Source organism: Branchiostoma floridae, chromosome 1 (genome assembly GCF_000003815.2).
Source record: "Branchiostoma floridae strain S238N-H82 chromosome 1, Bfl_VNyyK, whole genome shotgun sequence".
Taxonomy (NCBI): domain Eukaryota; kingdom Metazoa; phylum Chordata; class Leptocardii; order Amphioxiformes; family Branchiostomatidae; genus Branchiostoma; species Branchiostoma floridae.
The window spans coordinates 11,668,574-11,693,340 of record NC_049979.1 but is presented as its reverse complement, the minus strand read 5'-3'; the positions used below and the strand labels follow the sequence as shown (position 1 = coordinate 11,693,340).

At 41.5% G+C, this 24,767-nt stretch overlaps 2 protein-coding genes across 19 annotated transcripts in view; one reads left to right on the top strand and one right to left on the bottom strand.

Moving 5' to 3' along the window:
- LOC118409922 (centrosomal protein of 170 kDa-like) overlaps positions 1–10,268 on the bottom strand; it is a 30,142-nt gene extending 19,874 nt beyond the window's left edge. For 13 of the 17 annotated variants that reach the window (XM_035811316.1, XM_035811335.1, XM_035811378.1 and 10 more), the window contains exons 1-9: positions 10,104–10,268; positions 5,900–6,120; positions 3,875–3,964; positions 2,865–2,943; positions 2,618–2,679; positions 2,088–2,165; positions 1,483–1,645; positions 765–1,013; positions 55–186 (exon numbers count right to left, since the gene is read on the bottom strand). In XM_035811316.1, the coding sequence (XP_035667209.1) occupies positions 55–186; positions 765–1,013; positions 1,483–1,645; positions 2,088–2,165; positions 2,618–2,679; positions 2,865–2,943; positions 3,875–3,964; positions 5,900–6,019 (973 nt within the window). In that variant the 5' untranslated portion in view covers positions 6,020–6,120; positions 10,104–10,268. The remainder of the gene's footprint in view (positions 1–54; positions 187–764; positions 1,014–1,482; positions 1,646–2,087; positions 2,166–2,617; positions 2,680–2,864; positions 2,944–3,874; positions 3,965–5,899; positions 6,121–10,103) is intronic. The other 4 variants (XM_035811435.1, XM_035811369.1, XM_035811442.1 and 1 more) reach the window with 4 other exon arrangements.
- Positions 10,269–10,435: 167 nt separating this feature from the next.
- LOC118410034 (serologically defined colon cancer antigen 8 homolog) lies at positions 10,436–21,029 on the top strand. 2 transcript variants are annotated; one of them, XM_035811508.1, is made up of 17 exons: positions 10,436–10,641; positions 11,491–11,643; positions 12,323–12,396; positions 12,640–12,852; positions 13,255–13,377; positions 13,774–13,896; positions 14,033–14,097; positions 14,295–14,495; positions 14,783–14,921; positions 15,354–15,506; positions 16,035–16,169; positions 16,481–16,597; positions 17,125–17,253; positions 18,216–18,348; positions 18,544–18,661; positions 19,047–19,221; positions 19,787–21,029. In XM_035811508.1, exons 1-17 carry the CDS (start codon positions 10,581–10,583, stop codon positions 19,949–19,951), a joined length of 2,277 nt encoding a protein of 758 aa, XP_035667401.1. In that variant the 5' UTR covers positions 10,436–10,580; the 3' UTR covers positions 19,952–21,029. The 2 variants fall into 2 exon arrangements, with proteins under 2 accessions (XP_035667401.1, XP_035667392.1); XM_035811499.1 differs by having other exon boundaries at positions 13,771–13,896.
- Positions 21,030–24,767: the final 3,738 nt, after the last annotated feature.

Here is a 24,767-nt window from a genome sequence, read left to right as displayed (position 1 = left end):
GGAGTAGGACATGAGGGAAGGGAGGGAGGGTGATGACAAGTGCGAAACAGCTACCTTCTCTAACAGGCAGGTCTTTGTGCCCCCTTCCATTGACCTTATGGCCTGACCCCACCCCCTCCTCCGTCTCTCCCCACCACTGGGGCTGTCCGTACAGGGGGGTGCCACGCTTGGCGTGGGGAGTCAGGTCTGCAAAAACAAGGCATGAAGTCTAGCAAAGTAGGCATGCTATGATCTGTGTGTGTCTGGGAGAAGTGGGCACATGATACACATGCGGAGATGGCTAGCTAGTAATAAAGAAATGTTCTCAAACGAACAGAATGAAACAGAACGGAACAGGTGAAGAACTCGTTCTTGGATATATGCTTTTGTGCATTCATGTGGAACAACATGTCAGCTGGGCATGCAATTTCCGTGACACTACAACAAGAATTCAGTGTTCTTGGTTATAGTGATTTCAAGTGCTGGATATGAAAAATAATATGCAAGCCACTGAAAGGACATGCACAGATCTTCATTCCCTAAGTATTTTCCCTGACCACTTTACACCTAACTACTGGTAGCTACTGTCAACATCAATGCATCACTAATGGAGATACCAGTAAACCAAACCAAACCAAACATATTGAACATTGTATGATGTCATGGCATATGCAAAATGATGGAAGGATAGATTAAGTCTTGTGTAACAACAATGCAACAAGAACGTTCCTACTTACAGCCATGCATGGAATGACAGAATGAGGGAAGGAGTTAGGGAGGGATACCTGATGGTGTGCCCGTACTTTCACTAGTAAGAGACAAGGGGGATTCGGTGGTCTCCTGAACCCCAGAACTTTCACTTTCAGGCTGGGTACTTTCACTTTTCAGGAGCGATTCCACCTCGGGGGACTGAGCAATTTGTTTTTGACCGTGTGCGTGGGTCATCTCAGCCGCAGGTGGCACTGTGCCTTCCTCAGACAAGTTGTCCTCGGCTTGGGAAACACACTCTTCATCGGTCTGTATCCCGATGTCCACTTGGAAGGAGGGAAGGAGAGAGAGAGAGAGTGTTCCAGGCGGGGAATGAGTGATGAGAAGAGTGGATCAGTCATGCTATGTCAGAAATGGCCTCAATGGTAGGGTGCTGGTAACTGGTATGACACATGATTTTTAATGGACGCATGTGACACATGTATCCTAGTATATGATTGTGCACTAGAAGAGTGCTGCTGCTCTTGGTAGCTTAATCATCAAAGAGGCAATAGCAAGTTTAGTAGCATGTTAAAAACCCTTCGTCAGTACTTGACATGCTACCTTTGCCTCAACAGTGCACACAGTGATAGAATGTTCATAGTGGATGGTACACGTAAGGAATAACTATCTATCTTCATAACAGTAGGGGATGAATTCATGAAATGGATGGTCTGCATGTTGCAGTTTTACCTGAGGGGTAACTATGTGTATACTGCAGTGATTCATGATTTAGTTCCTAATGTCCACACAAACCTGATGATACTGGGCTTCTCCTCATGTCTCTGACCCTTGACCCGTTGAGAGGAGGCACCTTTGCTGATTGGTTCTTCTGCTCGTAGGCTGGCGAGGCGCTAGGGACACTGTCGCGGTGACGGCCGTGTGAGTCATGGGGCTGGTACACCTCATGTCCACATGTCTGCAACATATTACACAGACATCAGGCACACAGGCATCTTTTTTGTTCAGACTTTTGGTATATATAATCCCTTATCATCTTATCTGTCTTTGTTTAGTAAACAAGCTTACAACAGAGAAATGTACCAAGTCACTTGTACAGGACATGAAGTCTTGTCTCTCACACATGCAAAATTATTTAGTACTAATGATTACTTTTCTAATGATGAAGTGCCTAGTGTTCTAAGAGTCTAGATGGAAGACACAGTGTTAGTATATCACATGTCTTAAAGAGATACAACAAGTGGCAAGATGACAGATGAAATAAAAACTTTGAGTGGGATAAGAGAGTACAAAAGAAAGATGGTAACAAACATGCACTGTGGTTGTAGTAGGACAACACTTACAAACCCAGTGGAATGGCTGAAATGTCCACGACACAGAGAGTAAGCAGAGTTCCCTACCTCACAGTGAGCATGGTAGAAAGGAGGGCTATACGACCTGCGACCTTTCAAGCGCCGAGCTACTAGTTCTGACTTCAACTAAGACACAGGGCGTGCAGAGATAGGTCGGGAGGGGACAAAGGTCAACACATGGAGAGTGGACAGACAGGAAAGGGAGAGAACAACAAGCTCAATCAAATTTAAAAACAAAATGGGAAATCCCAGAGTAAACAAGATCACATTTTTGCTTTCTCTAATTTGGAAAGAATATACTAGTACCTGGTGCTTGAATTTCAGTAACATGTCCATGCTACCGATGGATTACAAATGCACGTTGCTGTACATGTGATTTAACAGTGTAGCACAATGTTGGTACTGTTACATTGTATCATGAAACATTATTGTATACAGGTCTTTGTTTGAAAACATGCAAGGTTTATAAAGTAACCAATGTTTACACAAATAACCATTTGTACCAGACAGCATCCTTATTAGTACCTTGGCCACCATAAACTTGAGCTATTACTAATCAATGAACAGTTATATGTCACCTGTTTCAGCTCCCATGGCTCTCCCGTATCTTCTAAGTGCTCAATTCTAAAAACATGATGATGTGCATACAGTCAAGGATACCAACAAGCCAACAAAGAAGAAATAGGCACCATTTCAAAGTTACTGTCAATCAGCTAAATGAAAAATGTACTTTCAAACTCTAGTCTTCAATGCATCTCAGACAGTCTTTCTCTCCCAAAACAAGCTACCTTTCAAGTTATGAAATATCTCATATGAAAAGGATATCATATCCGAATCTGAGGGTGTCCTTCTTGTGCAATGTGACATAGGTCTCCTCTGGGATTCGAGATTCATTCAGAAAAGTCTGCAAAGAAAAAGGATTATATATTAAATATCTGAACACTGTACTCCAGTTCAGTGTGTCTCTACTAGTCTAATTATGCTGGCTATAGGGATAATGATATGCCAGGGGAGCATGGCCACCATAAGGTTTGTTTTTTTGGCCTGTTCATTTAGGGTAAATGTTACCACTATTGTGGACTCACTCTCCTGGCAAAATGTTCACCCTCACCCTTTTGCCAAATTTATAACCCCTCAGGAAAGCATGGTGACGGCTGTGTTCAGTTGACTTCGTTCCTATATAGAACAACCTGTGTGGCTGGCTGTGAGCAAAACTGTGTATCGACACCTAGGTCTCCATGTTTGTTGACAACAAACTTTCACATATGCAAACGTACCCTGTTACATAACGTGTCAACAACAACAATACACAAGTCCTGTTTGAAAAGGATGTTTAAGCTTTTCTTAACGGTTGTCTGTGACACAGGTCAGCAAGCACTTGATACTAACAACCGTTCCACATTCTTCCTTGTCCAACCAGACAAAAAAGACTGGAAGAAGCACTAACTGTGACTGCACCTCTCTGGAGCCACTTGGGTACACTTGTTCTTTAAACGACAATTGAACATGGCATTCCTGACATGCAGTTCCAAAACAACAATATTCCCAGACCCTAAGGACTAAACTAACCTTTTCTTGACCCAAGTCAACAAGAGCAAACAAGTCTTTACCTCCATTTAATCAGGGGGTTGCTGCAGGGCATGGCATTGTTTACATGGGCTAACACACTGCACAACACAGTACATAGCTGGCCAAGAATGCAACATGTACTACAGTAAGTTTTGACACACTAAGAAGGGTTTCACCCAGTATCAGTTTTACATGTGTCTTTTATAACATATTTCCTAAACAGAACAGGTGGTTGTAACGTTATATAAGACAACAATCATTCTTACCCCATTCAGGCTGCCAAGGTCTTTCACTTTGTAGACGTCTTCTGCCAAGTCGTACTTGATGACAGCATGCTGCTTGTCCACCGATCGCGACTGTCAAACCGAAAACAATTATTAACTTAAGACCATGTTCATAGAGCCCTGAATTACATGGCAGCTTATCTTAAGCAAACAATCATTAACTGTATTTATCACCTCAGCTGGATATCCCTATAATTAAGGCCCTTCAGAATTCTTCATGAAGTTCATACAAATCCCCTATGTCACAGTCCAGAGAAAACAGGTTGAGCTAGAAGCATGTTGCTGCAAAAGTATCGCTTCCGTGTGCTTACTCACTTAAAACTGTAACCAAGCAGACAACCGCGGCCACTTTGACTTTAACAATCGCTTGTGGAATCCAGTCAACTGTGAAATCACTTAGTCAGGTGAGCTGCTTTACATGTAACACCTGCACGGTGGGTGTCGTCTTGTAGTTGTCATGGTAACACTAGACAACTAGTTAACTGCTGTGCCGTTACAAAGTGCTGGTGCCTCAGTCAAGGTAACTTGGAGACCAACAGGAGTTTTGCTAACACAAAGGTCTCCTTACCTGTTGGTCCTTAGATTAGCAGATTTATAAGGATCAACGTCGGGGTAAATGGACCTGAGTTTTGAACAGGGATTACTTTGTTTGGCAAGGTGCTACCCAGCTTTCCCCAACAATTTGGCTACTATAGGGGCGTGCCTCGTTGTGTGATGGTGCAAACCATTCTGTCTGGTGTTAGATATTCACTAGTCTATAAATCGCCCGGATGGAGGCCTGGCGAACATCTGTCTCGTATCAGCCATATGGCAATCTACTCCATTCACCTGGATGGGAGACCTGGCGCATCTCCATCTTGTAATCAGCTAACAAAGGGTACATGTACATTTGTATGTCATCCCAGAAGGGGCAGTATACATGTGGCTCTGTTGGATGTAAGCATGTCGACCAATGATGATGATTGGCCATTGTTCTTACAACACATCATATCTTGTAACATTCTAAAGATACATAGAAAAGAATGGCTGCACTAAAATCATGACGTCTGTACAAAGCAAACATCTCACAATCATGGAAAAGACTTGCCTCGATTCATTGTGCCAACTGTGTACTTTGTGATAAGATTAAATACACATGCACACACACACACAGGTGCACAATACAGTCTCATAATTCATCCATCTACCAGAGCCATGTTGGTGACAAAAAACAAAAGGTGACATCAAGAAATAGCCATAAAATTTCTTGCAGAAATCAAATTTGTGGACACAAGTACATGTATTAAAAAGCAAACAGGTAAATTGACCACTGATTCTAGCTTCCAACAATGGACACCCTTCATTTCAAGTTATATCAAATCACTGGTTAAGAAGACTGCCCAAAACAACACAGATATCATAAACAAAAGATCTATCAGCATGGTAATTGACCTCCTAACTTGGAGAGAGAGAAGAGGCCTGCCTTCAACAATTAAGGACACCTAAGATCAAAGGTCAATTTGTTATTGAAGCTTTAATATAGTTAAAAAGTGTGCAATACTCCATATACCCTCTTATATCCTTGTTAACATAAAAGAGAGGCAATATGGACATACTTTCTTTACTCCAAGTGGTGAATATCTTTCTTCATATATTACAAGTACATGTATTAGTAATTATAAGAAGGAAGTGAAATCATACTGTGGTGAGTAAACAAACATTGCAAATTAACAACAGCTCTTCACATCACCTCTTCAGAACTTCATAATAACTACCATGCCAATATAAGTGTAAATAAACTTGAATAAAACTGTGAGTAAATCAATAGCTTGATGTTGGACTGAAGCAGCAGCGTGCTAGTGACCAATCGATGCATGGGTATTTCCAGTTATGTCTCCAGGTAGTTTCTCAGTCACTGTCAATCAAATAATATACAGTTCTCCCGAAAACTGTCAGTCAAAATACATTGCTAAGATAGAAGTTCTTTGGAAAACCCATCCCATAAGAAGTAAAATTTCTTCTCCCTACCTGTAGCACCATCTCACAGTCCTCTCGGCCGACGAAGATCATCTGCTGGCGCAGGCGGTACTTGTGCTGGTCGGCACCGTTGCCGCTCTGTTTCTCCGAGATGAGATACCAGGCAGCCATGGCTGTCGGCACAGCTGGTTACTGTGTCCAGTCCCTACTGCTGCATCATGCTGGCCGATGTACTGTAATGTTAGGCGGTGATGGCTGTGTACACATTACATCTGTAGAACAAGAGCAGTCAACTATTTGTAACTTTCTGGTCGGAGACAAAATTGGTCAGAAATGGCATGATAGAAAGAATGAATGAGTATTGGAGGAGGAACTTTTCTACCAGTAACGCTTCACTCATTCTCAAGGAAAAACAATCATGTAAAAACAATGATGAGGATAATGTAAAAAGACTTTCTTGATAGCCTTCTAGAGCTTCATACAGATCCCAAATAACCTTTTCCGTGCATCCAATGATTCCAATCTGACATCTCACTCTGAAGGGGATGGATTTTGATACACTGCAGCTTAGCTTGAACAAAGGTGACCTTCTTGGATAGATATGGACTAATAATGGAGGTGAACTTGAATGGCTTATAAGTGAAGGCTATGACATGCAATTTTGCCAGTTTTCCCTCAGTTTTTTTGGCCAGGTCAAAGAGTTCATCCTCCATTTATCATGTTGATCTACCAATTTGCGTCTGCCAAAACAAAGTGGTCTTTCATAAATTGCAATTAACCTCCTTGGCAAGGTGTCCTTGTGTAAGCACAATAATACTTAATAGCCAAATCTGGGCAGAGGGGATTGATTCACAAGATTCACTAGTCATGTGATAGAGTGGACCCCTTGGGATTTCACAAGAACAATTCCATAGGGTTCATGTAGTTACGGGCATCTTCTGATATTACAGGACATAACTTTAAGCCATTGCAGCAGATAATCAATTGAACGCTGAAAAAGCTTACATCCTAATAAAAAAGGTATATATTGTGTGTCTACTCTAGGTCAGTTTTTTTCTAACTTCTTCATACGAAGAACCCCGTATTAGTATTGAGACTGATGAGCAGTTAGCAGAATAATCAATACCACTGACAAGAATCTGCAAGTATCTATTAGATGATGTATCACATGATCTTACAATGGGCTGCCACATGGCATTTTCAGCAATTAAGGCATGAATCCTGCCTAGTCCCAACAGTATACCCTACTGTCTTTGAACTGAAAACAATCAGCATCAGTGCCATGTTTATTCATCAATTTCGTTTCAAATTCAAATGAGGAATGACAAATTTCATTTGGTAGACTTAATTGTAAAAAGATTCAGAAACCTTAATTTTTTGTGTGTTAAAAATGGTTAAAAGAAAACTGATCATCACCCTCATAAAACATTCATTACTGAGATTGCTCTCTTGTATTTTACAACCACCAGACAGCCCCTGTATGCATTATAGAAACGACATCATGCTCTGCATTACAATTTAATCCAATCTGCAATATCATCTCATTTTTTTCAGCACAGCACGCAGACATTGGTATTGTTTGGTTGTTCTTTTCTTAACAAACTATGGCCGAATCATATCTCTAGAGCTGAAAACAGAGCTTTTCCCTGATTATAATGTATTGTCAATGTGTATAGAAATCAATATCTCAAATTCTCAATTGGAAAGACTTACATGTAAACAATGATCTATGGGATGAGTCAATAACTGAATAAGCCATTTGTAAAAGGCAGAAACTGAAAATAAGTCAGCACTTGATGAAGACTAATCTGTGCTTTACACATGTAGACAGAAAGATAACAACTGGAGGATGGTTCAATACATCACCAAAACAGGGAATGTCATTTGACATTTACCCTTAAAAGTAATATGACATTGGCATGCCATTTTAGGTTCTGATCAGAGCAGAATTTTCACACCCAGCAAGGAAATCATTTGTGACATTTTCATTCGTTATGTACATGTGCTTGCTTGGGATGGTGTGGTTCATCACCTGCTTTAATGTTTATGTTGCTATCACTCAGAATAGGATATGTACAATGTATAAGGCAACCATAAACTTTCAGCTCTTTTACAATTTAAGATGTATAGAGGCAATTAATAGCTGTATATGTAAAAAGGCTACAAAATCTATTAATAGTCTAATACTTTGTTGCTATCTGGCCAGCACGGGAATGCATAATTATATTAAGTTAATATTATTATGTATTCTGTGCAGGCCAGATTATGGGGCAAAGACCATCTCTAGCAATATAACAATATTGTCAATAATACATTTCTTTAGAACACATAAATAAGAAATCATCTTTGAATCTGAGCCACTAGCAAATATACCATGAACATCAGCACAGATCAATATTGGTACCAAATGAGGTGCAGTAATTTCAAAAACAACTCCCAAGGCTATCATAAAAATGAAACGCAACGGAGACGAAATACTCAAGCTAATGTGCACATGATTGGTGGCAGCAGCAGGTGTGACAGCTAAATTTCATGCATAAGTGGGAGACACAAGTGAGTTTGTTTCTCTCACCAATAAAGCTTGCCCACTTGTGCTGAAGTGCCCACAAAAATGTGACCTTGTTAAAACTCAATCATTGACTGAATACATCCCACCAATGTGTGTACAGTGTACAGTTCACCCCACTGACCCTTTGCCATGTGGTTTCCAGACTGCTGAATGAAATCTAACATTTCTTTTACACACAGGGCCTTTCTGTCAATTTCAGTGGATGTCTGCGAAGGCTCTCATATAATTTGTCATTCCTAATTAGGTTCAACAAGAGTGGGACAACACATTATTAAAACATGTAGATTTGTTGCCAACTGCACTTCAAACTAACAACATTAAGGAAAATCACACTACCAAGACTTAAGCAGGTACAGTGATGAATGTTAGACATCAAAGTATTAAGAGACACAATACAAAGTTCATCAAGAAACTAGGCTGATTTTTAAAAAAACGTCAGACCCTTCCGACAGCATCCACTTTCATCATTGATTGATACTTTTACCAAAAGCAGTCCAGCACACAATTAAATTCTGTAAATCATATTGATATTAATGGATACGATTCTCACATACTGTAGTACATTAATTTACACAAGATTACTCTCCAAGCAGAGGTTTGGCTCCACATTTTTTTAGTATTACTAGTACTTATCGATGGGGAATTTTTTTGTATCAGAACATTTGGCTGGCAGACAAAAACGGTACAAAATAGAAGCCCGACAAAATCGCCTATAAACACAATGTCCTAAAAAAACTAAAGCCAAACCTTTGCTTTGAGAGTAATCAGCTGTAAATTAATATGTACAGTATGTGAGAATCGTAATGAGGTAGAGAGCCAAAAAGGAGACCATCAAACATCAGTGATGTTTTATCACCTGTCGTCTCCCAGTCAAACAGGTGTCCCTAAAACTGGGCGACAACCCACCAAGACAAAAAATGAGTCTTCCAACTACCAGGATTCTGCTGTCCATATGAGACCTCTCCACTCCAGTATGATGTCTGGCCTATGGATTGAATGCTAACATGCCGGTTTAATGAAACTGGGCAGTGGATGTGCCACATCACCCTGCCTGGCCAGACATCAACTGCTACGTCATGCTCTATAAATAATTCACATGGAGTGCACAACATGGGCAGGCTGGCTGGGAAACTCACTGACAGGATGATCACAGACTGGAATATGAATGAATGTGGTCCTGGAGAATTGGATTATTACTTCATGACGTAGGAACAAAGCTGCACGTATACACTTAAACTTGAAGCTTGAGGATGAACTTGGGGGTAAACAACAATAACATACCCATTAACAGTCTTTTCTACTGCAGCATACACATCAAATTAAGGTTTATACTCCGGGAGTCATAATTTTGCTACAGGGTTAACGACTGATATGACAGCTGTCATGTCATACTAAATTGTAGCTTATGTTGTATAAACGGGCGCGGCTGCGCTTCGGTTGCCTCCAGGCATACTGGGGGCACCGGAAGATCACGAGAAGCCGTAGCTAGTTCCTGCTGTCGGGAAGCGATCGTCAGGATCAGGACGACATGTCCAACATCCTCCCCTCCTGTCATGTTGTCATCCTCATCCCCACCGGAACCACCCATCACTGCCACTTGTTCTGTGTCATTTCCGTCACAGAAACACCTGAACGTTAGTTCAATAATCGAGATAGAAGAAGAGAGATCGTAGGTATCATACTCACCTCGTGTGGAAAGCTAGGCGCTACTTGCGGGGAGAAATTTGTCTCTTGATTTGATGACAACTGGCAACTACCGGGGGAAAATGCAGGAATTTCGCTAGCGGAAAGCCATAATAGCAACAACACGCAAAAATAGCTATCTATATATTCAATTGATCTATTACTAGGGTTTATTCGTCAATAGAAAACCAATGATATTGTATTTAAAGTATATGATCCTGATTGTTTGGGAACTTTTGAGTTATTAGAACAATATTGACATTTTTTACGATTTCCTGATATTTTTCTGCGGTGTACCGCTAGTTGCCATTGCTGCTCTCTGATTGGTCCATTTGATTCATGTTATGCGCAAAAGACCTGCGCGCGAAATGCAACACAATCCGGAAGTGTCTGTTCCGTTCAAATTTCTCCTTCTTTGTCCAATTTCTAGGCCAACATCTAGCTTTCACCCTTGGTGATGCATTCCGTTCTTAGTTAGCTATGCAGGCATATGACAGGGATGTCAGTGACTCCCTTGTGGAGTACCAAAGAGCAGTCCGAGGTGAGTTCTACACACTGAAGCTGAAGTGTCCTTGCCCCCCTCCCTCCCCATGTCACCCAGCACAACAACAAAATCTGATTAAATTTTAACGCTCGTTGTTATCACGCTCAGAGCGTGACCTGCTTTTGTCGTAGAACTGACTGAGCAAATCTGTTTACAGCTATCAATTCTCTTCAGTATCAAGCGGATCTGTTACAGCTGATACGGTACTTGAACAAAGCTATTCAGTTTCTTTCATCAAGAGAAGAAGAAAAGAACAGATCGACATACTTCAGCTTCTATTGTCCTTCACACAAACGATGAACTTGACACCTTTTCTTTTGTTGCTGCTTTGTCATGTTCGCGCCTATATATGTTTATTGTTGCCTCTTACCGTTAATAATCTACGCGGCTTCTCTGTGTGGATCACCTCAAAACTGGCCACAGCCTGACTCTGGTGTGGACGTTGTGTGTGGACGTTGCTTTGAAGACACGCCCCATTTAGCATGTTAATGTGTCAAAAGGCTAAGTATTGTACATGTAACGTTAGATAGGCCACATGCTGTGATGGCAAAGTGGAAGAAAGTCATGTCTACAATTAAGCGAAAGTTATCGCCCAGCAGGACAAAATCACCTAGCCCTGGTGAGGTAACATGGTTGTTGTCATGTAAGCATTTGGTTTAGAACAGAGACTACTCGGTATTACAGAGACTGTTTTGCATTGACTTCCGAATGACAAGAAAACATGTCATTACTGATACCTAAGCTTACTCCAAGCAAACCATGTGTGATTGCACGCAGTGCAACTTAAACTGTGTGTTACACTAACGTCCATACAGAAGAGTTTACTTTCAAATATTCCTCTTACAGATCGTGCAAATGAGACCCACAATGAGCTACACCACGCTCTCAGTGCACCCTACCCAGGCCAGACCTCCCCACCCAGGAGTGGGGCTGGCCCTGCACACATGGACATTTCCCCAGAGGCTTTAGCCAAGCAGGAACAAGTCTATCAGACTGCAGGTAGGGCTATGCCAAACATCAGTTCTTTGAATTATGATTGTGAATCTGTTACTGTTACTAGTGTTAGAAATGATTATGGTAAAATGATTGGTTGGTTGAAAGCTGCCATTTTCCAATGTCACAAAGAAGGAAAAACAAAAAGTTCACCCATCATAGTTATAGCAATGATGTTGATTACATGATCACCTTGTCATATAATTTAGTATAAAAATCATATTGTAGGTTTCTTTCAGGACTTAGAACCATTATGATTGTTTTTTTTACAGCTGCTACAATGAAATACTAACTTTTTGGCACACCAATTTCCTACTTTGTTTTCTTCCTCCATGAGGTAATGATCACAGGAAACCTCCCAGTAAGTAATTGGCCAATTCATGCATGTAAAGCTACAGCTAGTAATTGCTTATATACAAACCTAGACATAGATATATAGCCCAAAGTTTAGGACAGAGATGCAGCACTGCATTCTCAAAACATGTATGTATACTATGCTAAATCACAAATAAATGTCATATAGGTGATGTCATAGACAAGTCACTTAAATTCACTTGGCATAAACACCAATGATGCACACTTCAACTGTATGCACCACCTCAATGAGTCAATCAAGACATAGCCTAGGAGTCAATATGTCTTGAATGTGTCTCCTCTCAGACATTTTTTGTATACTCTTGTCTAGTGGACCGACTACGAAACATTCTACAGAAACCCCATGGAAGCTCATCGAGAAGTAGGACAGGTGCCAGACCTCCAGTAAGTCTTCAGAGAGATTTTAGCAATGTCTCACTTCCAATGGCTTTGCTTTTCAGGTAACATGTTCAATAAACTAGGGAAGTATGCTTTCAAATGCTCTTAAAATCTGGTTAATGTTCAGAGGCTAATATTTGAGGACTGTACAAGCACAAGTTTCTTGTGTGCCTTTCCATTTCTTCTAACTTTCTATTATGATTGACATTTCATTTTCAGTCACAGTATATATCTGTATGTTTTCTCTAGACATCTCCTGGAAGAGGAAGATCACCATCCAGACAACCTCTCTTCCCATCATCCCCTGAGAAGTTTGGGGACCCTCACTTTGTCCCAGCTTCTCCCATCAGGCACCTGGGGGACAGAGGTCATGACCTGCCCCCAGCGGAGGAGCTGGTGCCGCTCCTGACCACCCAGGATGGCTACATCCAGCAGCTGGAAGCAGAGAACAGATATGTGAAGGTACAGACATCAGATTTTCCTCTAAAGAGGGGAATAAGGGTACTGTGTCCCTTGCCCTGACAATGTATCCCCTTGCCCTGGGGAGCAGAATTCACCTGACAAGCATAAAAAAGGTACAATCTACTGGTACTACAGATATCAGATTCAACCAATATACTGTAACTAGTGGTACAAGTATACTTAAAACTATCTGTCATTGCTGTCAAGCATTACTAGTATGTTTTTATTGGAGATAGGAGACCAAACAATAAGCTAGAATGCTGACAGTCAACTCTGCTTACAGCTCAACTTTGTATGCACATTTGTTTATCTTTAATATAGATGCACAATATGTTGATGCTCTGCTGTGCAAATGACATTTTTCTGTTGAGAATTGATCACTGATAAATCTCGCCTCTCCAGGAGGAACTGTCACTGCTGAAGGGCAGAGTGAAAGAAGTTGTAGAGGAGAATCAGAAACTGCACGAGAGCCAGAAGGGTCGGCACGTGGCTGCTACCCTTGATGAGGAGCTGGGAATCCCACAGGTGTGTCCTGTTAGAAGTAGCAATCACGATTGGACAGTGCTTTACACATCTAGCATGGCCCATATTCACAATGTTTCGTAAATAAAAGGTTAAGTGTGTGTTATTTATAAGTGTATTCAACAGCCATGAATACTCTCCTACTAGTCCTTAAGAAAAGGAAATTGTTTATCATATACAATGTAGTCAGAAAGCATATTTTTTTCTTATCTGACAGATTCTATGATGTCAGTTTTGGAAGGAACTTTCAAAATGGTATGAGAGTCATTGTAAAGCTTGGATAGATACTATAACCACCAGTTCTGATAGGAACTGGATGAGCTTGGTCTTTGTTCTGATGAGATTCTAGTACACCACCAGATCTGTGTGAAAGGTTGTATGGATGTTCTGTATCAGCAGACCCAGGAGAATGTACCTGCAGCTAGTACTGGTGTGGACAGTTCACTTCCTGCAGCAGAGAACCAGGCTAGAGCAGCAGACATGAAGGACAAGGACCTGTTCCAGAAATGGCAGAGAGAACTGGTTAGTTTTGTGTTAGTGCATACTACACGTATATGGTATTCCCTTTGTTGACAAAATTGTGTATGATTGATACATTATCCACTCAACATCTGACATAGAATAGTTTTGACTTTGGTTAACTTCTTTTACCATTCAGGAGAGACTGAAGGCACTGTATACAGCAAAGACTGGACAACTAGAGGCTCTTCTGAAAACCACAAAGTATGGATCTTCCTATTCATGCATGAGATTCACCCTGGTTTCTGATTTCTGAAAGTATATACATTCTGTTTTAGATATTGCTATAGCTGTAGCTGATTGCTACTTGTATATTATGTTTCCCTACTACAAAATTCATTGATTGCAAAATGTCTAAAGACAGTCTGTAGCATGGACTGAAGTTTTTACTGTTTTCCCAGGTCAGAACTTGGCAGGAAAGAGGAGGAGTGCAATGCCCTTCAGGCCAAGGTCAGACAGCAAGAGTCCCTGGGCCTGCTGGGTACAGGTGTGGGGGAGGCGCGGCAGGTGGGCGGGGTGTGCATCAGGTGTGCACAACAGGAGGCCGTGCTGTCTGGTACTCAGGTGGGCACCCTGGAACAGAACCTACAGAGGGTCACCAGGTAAACATCAGATTCTTCATTAGGTGTTATGTTTAGGTGAGAGAGGTATGCATCAGGTGTGATCAACAGGTGCCTGTACTGTCAGGTACTCAGGTTGGCGCCTTAATTTGGAGATTGTTACTTGGCTGTTTCTAGATGTTTATTTCTACTGACAAATAAAAACTTAAACCAAAGCCTGGAAAATGGAATTTATTGCTTGCTTGCTTGATTGATTGCTTGCTTGCTTGATTGATTGATTGATGAGAAATAGAAAACTGTAATCATTGCCATCCTGGTTGTTATGTTAGAGAGAGGGATGAGTTGATGGACGCCCTGTCCCAGACGCGCTCGCTGATGTCGGAGATGAAGCAGAGAGAGGACGAGGCGTACGAGCAGGTGAAGCAGAGTGTCGCGCTGGTGGAGCAGGCTCACCTGGAGAAGACAGAGGTGAAGGGAGAGAATCAATACAAGCCTTCACGTAACTCAACTGTAGTCTGGAATTCATCATATTCAGGCTCAGATTCACTCATCTGCAGTGCTGTTAACGGGACCCGTCCTTCCGTCCCGCGACAGAAATTTGCTTGTTGGGACAGAAAAAAGTTTCACTCTGTCCATCCAAAAATTCTGAACTTCATGTCGCAAAATTTGTGAAAATGTATTAATTAAGGCCTAAGATGATCGATATAACAAAGCAGATGGGCTCCCAACTAAAGCTGGAGACGGCGCTGCTTGTCTGATATAGATGGCTTCACAATTACAATATGTAAAGCATGTAATGCAGATTTTAGTGTATGAGAATAGATAAGATGCCACCATCTGTGATTGTACTTTGCATCTGATATGTCAACTTCAACTTCCCACATCTCATGGTCTCTCTAGGCTCTGGTGCAGAGAGCGCAGGTGACTGAGGAGTTGGCAAATCAGAGGAAGAGGCTAGAGGACATCATCAATGACACAAACAGGAGGGTTAAGGGAGAGAGGGAGGCTGTCCAGAGGGAGTACCAGCAGCAGGTGGAACAGCTCAAGAACAAGGTCATTACATATTTATTGGTTCTGACTTTTTTAATGTTTTTATATGGAATCACCTCTAGAATTCTGTTATGTCTTAAATAACTGCAGATTGCAGAGGTTGCAGATTTAGGAGTGTGTACATGGTTGTTGTCCTGAAAGTTTTGTCTTTATTTTTGGCTTTTGAATGCACATTTTCCTGCACTGTTGTTTGTGTATGATCTGTCATAAAGCTTCTCTTGAATATGTCAATGTACAATGTATGTTCTGAACAACCTATGCTGTAAACTACGTGTAATTCAAAAATTAAATTCATTTTCTTCTAACTACATAATGAATTTCATGTAGTGGAGTGGACTAATTTCTCAGCTAACTGACATCTATCACACCACAGTCGCCCTCAGAAGTATTTCAGTGTCTTCCTTGTGCCTGATGTGGCAGCAGTGTAGTATTACTAGTACGTCTTACTGAGGGATGACTGCTGTGTGAAAGATGTCGGTAGCTTGAGGAATAAGTCCAATCTACATTACATCCATATGAATTTCATGACAGATGTCGTCCTTGGAGAAGTCCCAGCTCTCCCTCCAGGCTGAGCTGGAGCAGGCTGCCAGGGACAAGGCTTCTCTGCGGTCTGAGCTGGACGAGACTAAAGGACACCTCTCCACGCAGGGGGCAGATGTAGACATGGTCAGGACTTCCATGACTTTGGATACCTTTTTGATTGTTATCTTCAAGTAACACTCTTACGTAGAGTGGTCAAAGCCTCTTTATCACCCAAGTTTATTAATCTTCAATGTTACCTTGGCTCAGAATGATAGCAAAAGAGCCTGTTGTTCTTGTTCTACCTATCTGATCACCTAGATTTCATAATGAACATTTTGGGGGCAAATTTTTTATTTGGGGGTTCCCATAAGATGAACCATATAATTCCATATAATCAAATCATCATGGCCTAAATCAAAGATCAAGTTTAGTAGCACAACTGTTGCTCTCCGCAGATGTCTGATGGGGTACAGAGTGACCTGTCCAGGGCTGTGAGGGCCAAACATGAGGCAGAGGAGGAGATGACCAGGCTCAAGCAGAAGCTGGAGAGGGAGAGAAAAGAAACAGACCAGGTCAGGGGGCTTTATGATTCAAATATGTCTTTAACATGAACTACTAGCATGGAGGGGATGTGTTAGTATATCCTTTTGCGTATTTTAGTGGAGGTTTCCCTTGAATTTTTGAACATCACGATTGAATCAAGTACACATCCAGGCTATCTTGGTCTGGATAAACACCCCTTTAGTTGGGGTCAAACTGTCAGGAAGTGGCACTGTGCGGTTATTTCCAGTTCCTCAGGTGTTGGGAGACCTCCTCCCTGAACTTTACAGGATCTAGTATTTGAGAGGTTGAATATGGTAGAGAGTTCCAGTCTACGACTGTTCTTGGAAAGTAAGAGTATCTGTAACAGTCCTTGTGGTAGCTGATTTGTTTGTTTGTTTGTACAAGGTTGGATATCTGTGACGCGATTGATGTGGGCTAAGCTGCTTGATTGAGGAGTTGATATATAGGAGATTGATTGACATGTATGTGTCAATTGGACTTTTGTGTAGCCGCAACAAAAATATCAGTTTCATAACTTCTCACGCCTTATGTCCAGGAGCATTCTCGGCTGTCGGACGAGGTTGCAGAGTTGCGGCGGAGACTACGCCAGGCGGAGAAGGAAGCCATGGACAGCAGGGAGGAAGGGGTGCACCTAACTGAGGCCATGAATGCACTGCAGAGAGAGGTCAGTCTTATGTCACATACCAGATGTGTTGTCAATGAACTCAGTAATAGCATTTGTAGCATTGTAGCATTTCAAGCGTTCCTGTTGGTCACAATTGTTCTGTCAATCGGTGGTTATAAATGGAAGTTCCGATTCATCACCATGTATGTTACATTTTATTTCTGAATCATTAGTTTTAAACTGCTAGTATAATATATATGCTAATATGATAAAGGGCAGCTTGAAAATGAAAGTACACTTTACTCAAAGGTATGAAAAAATGAAAGCCTCATTTTGTGATCATTTTTTTTTAAAGCAACAATAAATTCTCACAATATGAATGTGTGTTTTCCCCACCATGCTTCCCTCCCCAACCTCCCTGTGGTTCAGACTCCCGGGGATAGGGGGCCTTGTGTGTTAAAGGAAGGCCAGCAGAACCAGGTTCATTCATATCATCGGGGTGGCTATGTCTAACGCTAGTTTGCCTTAATCCAGGGGGTAACCTATATCTGTTGTTTTTGAAAACTGGGTATTTATTGATATTGATTTCAGACTACAACAACTTGACATGCTTGATATCCCTAGATCCCCTACATACTATTACCCTGTTTTTAAAAACTGATGTTGGTTACCCCACTGATTAATACAACCACTTATTTAATGTGTGTACAGACAAACCTGTCTATACTGACCCCTTATGGGATTTTGAAGCAAATGTGGCCACTACAGACAGGGTTCTCCAAAGGACCTCTAAAAAGTGGCCACAATGTCCAGGTGATCAGTGGTACAGGTTTGGATGTACATACTATTAAACCTACACTTAAACCTAGCAATTTGCACAGCATAATTTTCACAGCACAGCATTGTGAAGAATCATATCAGCACTTTCACAAGCAATGGATGGCTCTAAAGATATTTGTGTTATTTTTGTGCATACCATAAATCATATCCTGCTAACTTGACTTGTGCTGCCATTTCTCCAGGCAAACCTTGCTCGTATGGAGAAGGAGAGTATAGAGCGTGGCCGGAGTGATGACCTGAAGGAGGCCATCGAGCACGCTCAGAGGAGAGAAAAACAGCTCATAGCCGAGATGGAGCAAAAGGAGAGGCAGCAAGGTAAAGTGTGTCTATTGCCTGAGAATTTGCTAAATAGGGCAGAGCTACATGCAGAATGCTCTTCCTATACATGGCTATATGCATGATCAAAAACATGTGTTCCAAAGAGCTGCCAGGAGGCATGTAAGTCTTGTTGTTTTGAATAAACCAGTCTACTACATTTACTATATTCATCTGTTGAATGTTGTCCCCCAGCCCAGTCCTCAGTAGACTTGGACACCCTGGTGACCACCCAGAAGGACCTGATCTCGCGCCTTAGGGACGAGTGCAGGGACCTCACCACCAAACTGGAGGAGCTGGGGGAGAGGTACAGGTGGGTACATGTATTTATGGACTAGTTTTTTATGCACGGGGTTCTGCGTTGTTTACCTACTTGATACTTTATGAGGTCTCCTCAACTGAACATAAAGTGGCCTGCCTCAAGGTTTCATCGTCTCTTTCACGCTATCCCACGCCACTTCTGTCAGTGCTGAGCCAGTACTTACAGATCCTGCAGCTTTTTGTGTTGTTTGCCCTGTATAACTGCCCAACTGCCACACCAGCATTGGTAACCTCTGGGTTATGTGCCAAACACCCTGCCCTTACGCCACACAACCCCACCCCAGTTGTCACTTTATGTCTCAGGTAGAATCTTCAACATGTTGGCAGGAGCATGATTTAATCAGGCTTGCATGTTAGTAACATTGTCTCATCTGCAGGTCTGATGTTGGGCGGTTGTCTCAGCTGAACGAGGATCTGTCCTTGCGGCTGGCGAAGGCGAGCGAGCGTGAGAAGGGCCTGGAGCAGCAGTGTGTGGAACACGGCCGCCTGCACCAGCGCATGAAGACAAGGCTGAAGCAGATGGACCAGCATGCACAGAACAGCGCCCAGCAGGTGATGCAGCATACTTCTTATGTAACTTGTTATGATGAAGTTTATGAATAGTGGTTTCAACCAGCAAATATTGTAAACATTGTAGAGTTTGATTTAGAAAATATTGCAGTTTGATTTAGAAAATATTGCAGTTTGGTTTAGAAAATATTGCAGTTTGTTTCTACCATCTGTCGACTTGATATCTCTAAATACACCGTTTTTAAAATCAATTGATATAGGTTACCCCATGGATAAAGGTGAACTAGCATTATGCAGTTTATTTTTGTGTCGAGGAAAAATAGCTAATTACAGATTTATGTTAGCTGATGAACTAGATACAGTACAGTATATCCAAGTATAAATTTTGTAAATTTTGAAACTTTGTGGTGGTTTTCTTTTTCCAGTTATGGCAGTGGTCTCTCTGCCCCATGACACCATGAATATTCCAATGCATTACTGCTGTACCAGTACTTCAGAATTGTTTCAACTGCAACATCAAAAATAAATCTCCTTTCCCCTCCAAGGTCACTTTCCTTTTTTTTAGCTATGCAATGATGAGCTAGAGTGTGTTTTTGATACATCTCAGGTTCTGGAGTTGCTGACCAAACAGAACGGCCTAATGCAGGACCGCCAGTCGCTGTGCCAGGAGGTGGAATTCCTCCGCAGCCAGATGACCAACCCCGACTCTTTCATGGGCACGGGTCGTCCCCGACCAGCCCTGGACATCGACAATGGTCCCGTGGATTTGTGACATATCTGTAGCTAGTTTGTAACCTACTAGTAACTCCCTCAGGACTTCATGTTGCAGGTGTCTGTTGTTGTGTAGATTCTAATGTAGCAAATCATTGGTAATCCATCTGATTGTATTTGTGTGTTATTTCTTACCTCGTCACAAAACAATATGGTTTAAGATGGTCTGCCATGTTTGACTGCTTTGTTTGGAATCTTTTCACCAAGGCTCTGTAAAAACCTCAAGCTGCAAGTGTCAATGTTTACAGTTCAGTTCATTTCAGATCATCCTCTTTTGGGAGGTGACACCAGTGTCTCCACACGTTTCTGTCCAGCATTACTGATCGGAGTTCGTTGGCCTCCATACTTTGTCCATACTTTGTGTAGATTTACAGTAAAAAAGAGTCCAGTGAAATTGTCTGAAGTCAAATGTACTGTTTGAAATTACATGACACATTATGTATATGTTTATGTCTGTTCTTCGTGAAAAGTTTAGTAACTAAGTAAAGGCAATTTATTCTGTGCACACAGTGCTGTAAGTAATGTTCAAATGTAAGATGTTCCCCAACAATGTTGGATGAGATGCAACAATTGTATATAAATGCTGACTCTGTAGATTAGTAGTTTTGGGACCAAGGAAGCTGATAATGTAAGATAACTTGTTTCAAAAGATTGCTTTGACTAGTTTGTGGTCATAAAAATATAACATATAACAAGGAAAGAAAGCTTTCCGTGTGATAGACAGTTAGGTTCAATGATGTTTGAATAAGTAGGATGGTGAGTTTGAACTAATAGAAAATGAATAGCCATTTCATCTAACCCCACAGTGAATCTTGTTATCTTCAGGATCTACTTCATGATATCTTTCAAAATAATGTGTCTGTTGGTATGACTTGAAAGTAATGGGACCAAAGAGAAATTGCTCTTTCCATACCAGTGTTATTTATTTTTACACCTGTATATTTGTACATTAATATATCCAATGTAGTTAGGAAGAAAACATTTTGACCATACTCAACTTGAAGCATTCTTCAGAATTCCAAGTTGCCTCAGAAACTATGTTTCTATGAATACAAAGAGCTGCCAGTAAAAGTCTGGATAAGAACACAATGCCAGAGTCCTAATTCTTGATTATAGCTTAAGTTATATATTCTGGTTATATAGTGAGCAGTAAAAAGTGCACATGGAGGTTTGTATAGAATTCACACCTTAAAAGGGGTTGATTTCATACATAAAAATTTTGGCTTAAGTTTAGCTATAGAGAATACCTACACACCTATGACTTTTCACATTGTCTACTGTGACCACTTGTCTCTAGTACCTTAAGTGGTCACTGCAGACAGGTTTGACTATATTAAAGGGGAGCCATACACACAAATACTAGTAGTCACTCCCGCACTCCGTAACCTTTCATGGCGTTCATAACAATATATCATTACGTATCTCATTTGTCTTGAGAGTAGCCTCCACGACCGACATTCTCCGGTAGGAGTTTCGAATATTGTCGTGATTTTCAAGTTACACGTACAGAAAAACTTTGATATGAAAATAGTGCTTATAGTCATGAAGAAAAATATTTTGACCATATTCAACCGACATTCTACAAAATTCTGAATTGCTTTAGAATACCATGTTTGAATACATACTATCGACGTCATTAAAATCAGCAAATATTTACTGCAAAATCTAGCTGTGGAGAATGAGTAGCGTTAGCATACTGTCCGCTAAAAGTTTTTTAGACAGCCACAGAACTACATTTGAGCGTGTCAGCAGTTGGCGTTTCGATGTTTCAATAAGCAGGGCTGAATTGGGGCAAGTCTTACTGGTATAACTTGACAAGCCTTATTATACCAGGTATTGCCCCTAGACAGGCACATACGACTACTGCGATGACGCAGCGAGCTTTAGTACATCTGCTTGGGCGTTGCTCCTCTGTCACCGGCCCCGAAGTCACCCCTGTCCCCACAGGGACAGCTACCGTGCTGAATTCGCTGCCGCTGGAGCCCTTGTTGCTCTGGGGGCCAGGTGTTGGAGGATAAGCTGGATGTTGTTGGCCGGGCTGGTAGGTCGCATATTGGCCGGGCGGTTGCTGCGGGTAGGGAGCCGGTTGTCGGGGGCTGGAATACTGGCCGGTACCGCCACTAATGTAACCTCCGCCATGACCCTTTCCGCTGTCACCCATAGGTGCTAGTTGCACTGACATCTTGTAACTGAAAAGTGATGATGTTTACGTTGCCTTTAAGATTAATCTTTTTTCAGGTACTAGTCCTATAGTCTTTTAGACTGACTGATAGACAGAGGGAGTGCTAGCACAAACTTCACTCCCCATTATCTAAAAACTACCGGTCACGTTTCTAGCATATTTTACAAATCAAATTGCTGCTCACCGTCCCTGATAAACATTTACCTGACAATGGTGGGTCAATCACAATAAGTTTAAGACATTAATCAATATCTGGGCGAATGAAATGGTTACCGGGATATAGATAGGGACTCGATTACCCGCCTCGCCTGCTTTGATACTTATTTTTCACAAAGTCTGTAACGTTAATAGTGTCTCTCGACACATGACGGCAACTTAATTTTGTAGCGTGAAACATCAACATGCTTGTCATGATTAAATTGAGATAATGACTTTAGAGTATAATATGTGTGTGTTACGTTGAGATTTCCTTGACATGAAATGACATTTTAAAAAGTTACATTCCAGCATACCTTTACTTGCTGACCGTTTGACGCTTGTTCGAGAATCTCAGTCGACCAACCGTTCTGGCGATGCAATATACTTCCGGATTCTTCAATCAGGTGGTCTGTAGAAGTACTGAATGAATGAGTGAGAATCTGCCAAGTCAAAGCTGATAGGCAGTGGTCGATTGCCGCCTTGCAACTGTCCTCTAAGAAATGTGTAGTCAGGTTGGCTCTTTTATATTCTTCTCTGTGGTAAAAATTTCTGGCATATTCAATGAGATCATGATGTCTAATTATGATCTAAAAAAGGACCAAATTTGTGACGCTCTGCCCAACCCCTTTTGGCGTCCGGGCATTGAACCCAACTGTATAATTACCTGATGACGTAAGCGTGTTCCTGAACTCTGGATAGGAGAGCGATATTTTGAAGTGACATAACGTTAGAGGTCATATTTTACCAAACCTTGTACATAAGCTGACGGTATCATGTCTTTTCGTTTTACCTTTAATGATGTGCTACCCAAATATTGCAGATAATGTAGCTGGCCCATGTGATTCTGGTAGTTATAGATCGAATTAATGACGATGTTACATAGGGATCGGAAGCCCACGGAACATAGACCGATGAAAAACAGAAGGAATTTCACAGTTGAATGGTCTTGGGTTTTATTAGGTGTATAGGATGCACTTCCCACTCCCGTAATGCCGCAATGATGCGGTATTATGACAATAGAACCCAGATAACGTTGAATATTCTTGATGGTAAATGAGTTCACTGTCTGACGTACGGTATTCGTTTCATACACTTCGTTAAACCCATTGACCACAGTTTGCGCCTGCAGGTATCCACAGCTTGTTCAATGTTGGGTGGTTGTGTCACGGCGGTCAACTAATTTGAGTCTTGTCCGGTTACTGTCGGTCAGTGGTTGACATGTCATGGAAGTTTCCACAGCCTTGTCCAATATTGCCTGGCTGGAAAATTTTTTGTCCGGTTATGTTCGGTCAATGACTGACAAGACATGGAAGTTTCCACAGCCTTGTCCAATATTGCCTGCCTGGAAAATTTTGTTGTCCGGTTATGTTCGGTCAATGACTGACAAGTCATGGAAGTTTCCACAGCCTTGTCCAATGTTGCCTGCCTGGAAAATTTTGTTGTCCGGTTACTGTCGGTCAATGACTGACAAGTCATGGAAGTTTCCACAGCCTTGTCCAATGTTTCCTGCCTGGAAAATTTTGTTGTCCGGTTATTGTCGGTCAATGACTGACAAGCCATGGGAGTTTCCACAGCCTTGTCCAATGTTGGTCGTAACAATGTTGTCTCCAAGCAGAGGTTGGGCGCGGGGAGTAGTAGGCTAGTGGCCGGGATTTTACTGACTCCCGCAACTACTTATCCCCGCGACCCAACCTCTGCTTGGAGAATAGGTTTCTGTTGCAGGGTACAGATAGGAGTCGCTAACCCTTCCTGTTTCAAGTGCTTGAGACACCTCTTGGTGTGGGCGGCTCGAAATCCAGCTTGTCTGGCTATGGTCGGTCAATGACGGACACGTGCTCCAATACATGTAACGTTATACCATTACAGAAACGATGTACAACGTACAACTAGTTCCATGGACAGTATCACAATCATCTTATTTGTCTTCCTTGGGCTACGAGGCACCATCCGTTTGGAGTTCCGAAAAGTTGCAATTTTTTTTAAAGCAAGTGCAGACTCAATTTTGAAGACTTGAGTTGTTATAACACACTAAAGGTAAAGAGCTATTTTGTGGACACAAGTTAAGACATTACATATAACAGGAGAGAAAATTTCAATGTGATCGGTTCCATGATGAGCCTGAACAAATGTAAGGGACTAAAGACACGTCATTGTCCCTCCACAGTGCATTGTAGCATTCTCAGAATGCACTTCCCGGTATCTTTGCAAAATTAGATATCCCGAGACGAAAGTTTGTTTGTTTACTCTTTGAAGCATATCACCTGACGGCGTTTTTCAAAGCCCCCTGGGGGTAGAACCCCGAACATAAGTCATACATTAAGTTCAACAAAACCAAATTAACTTCAATAACATAATTATACATAAGGTTTTATAAAACCAAATTAACTTAAGTAATATAAACATAAAGATCGTACAAAACCGGATCAACTTAGATAAC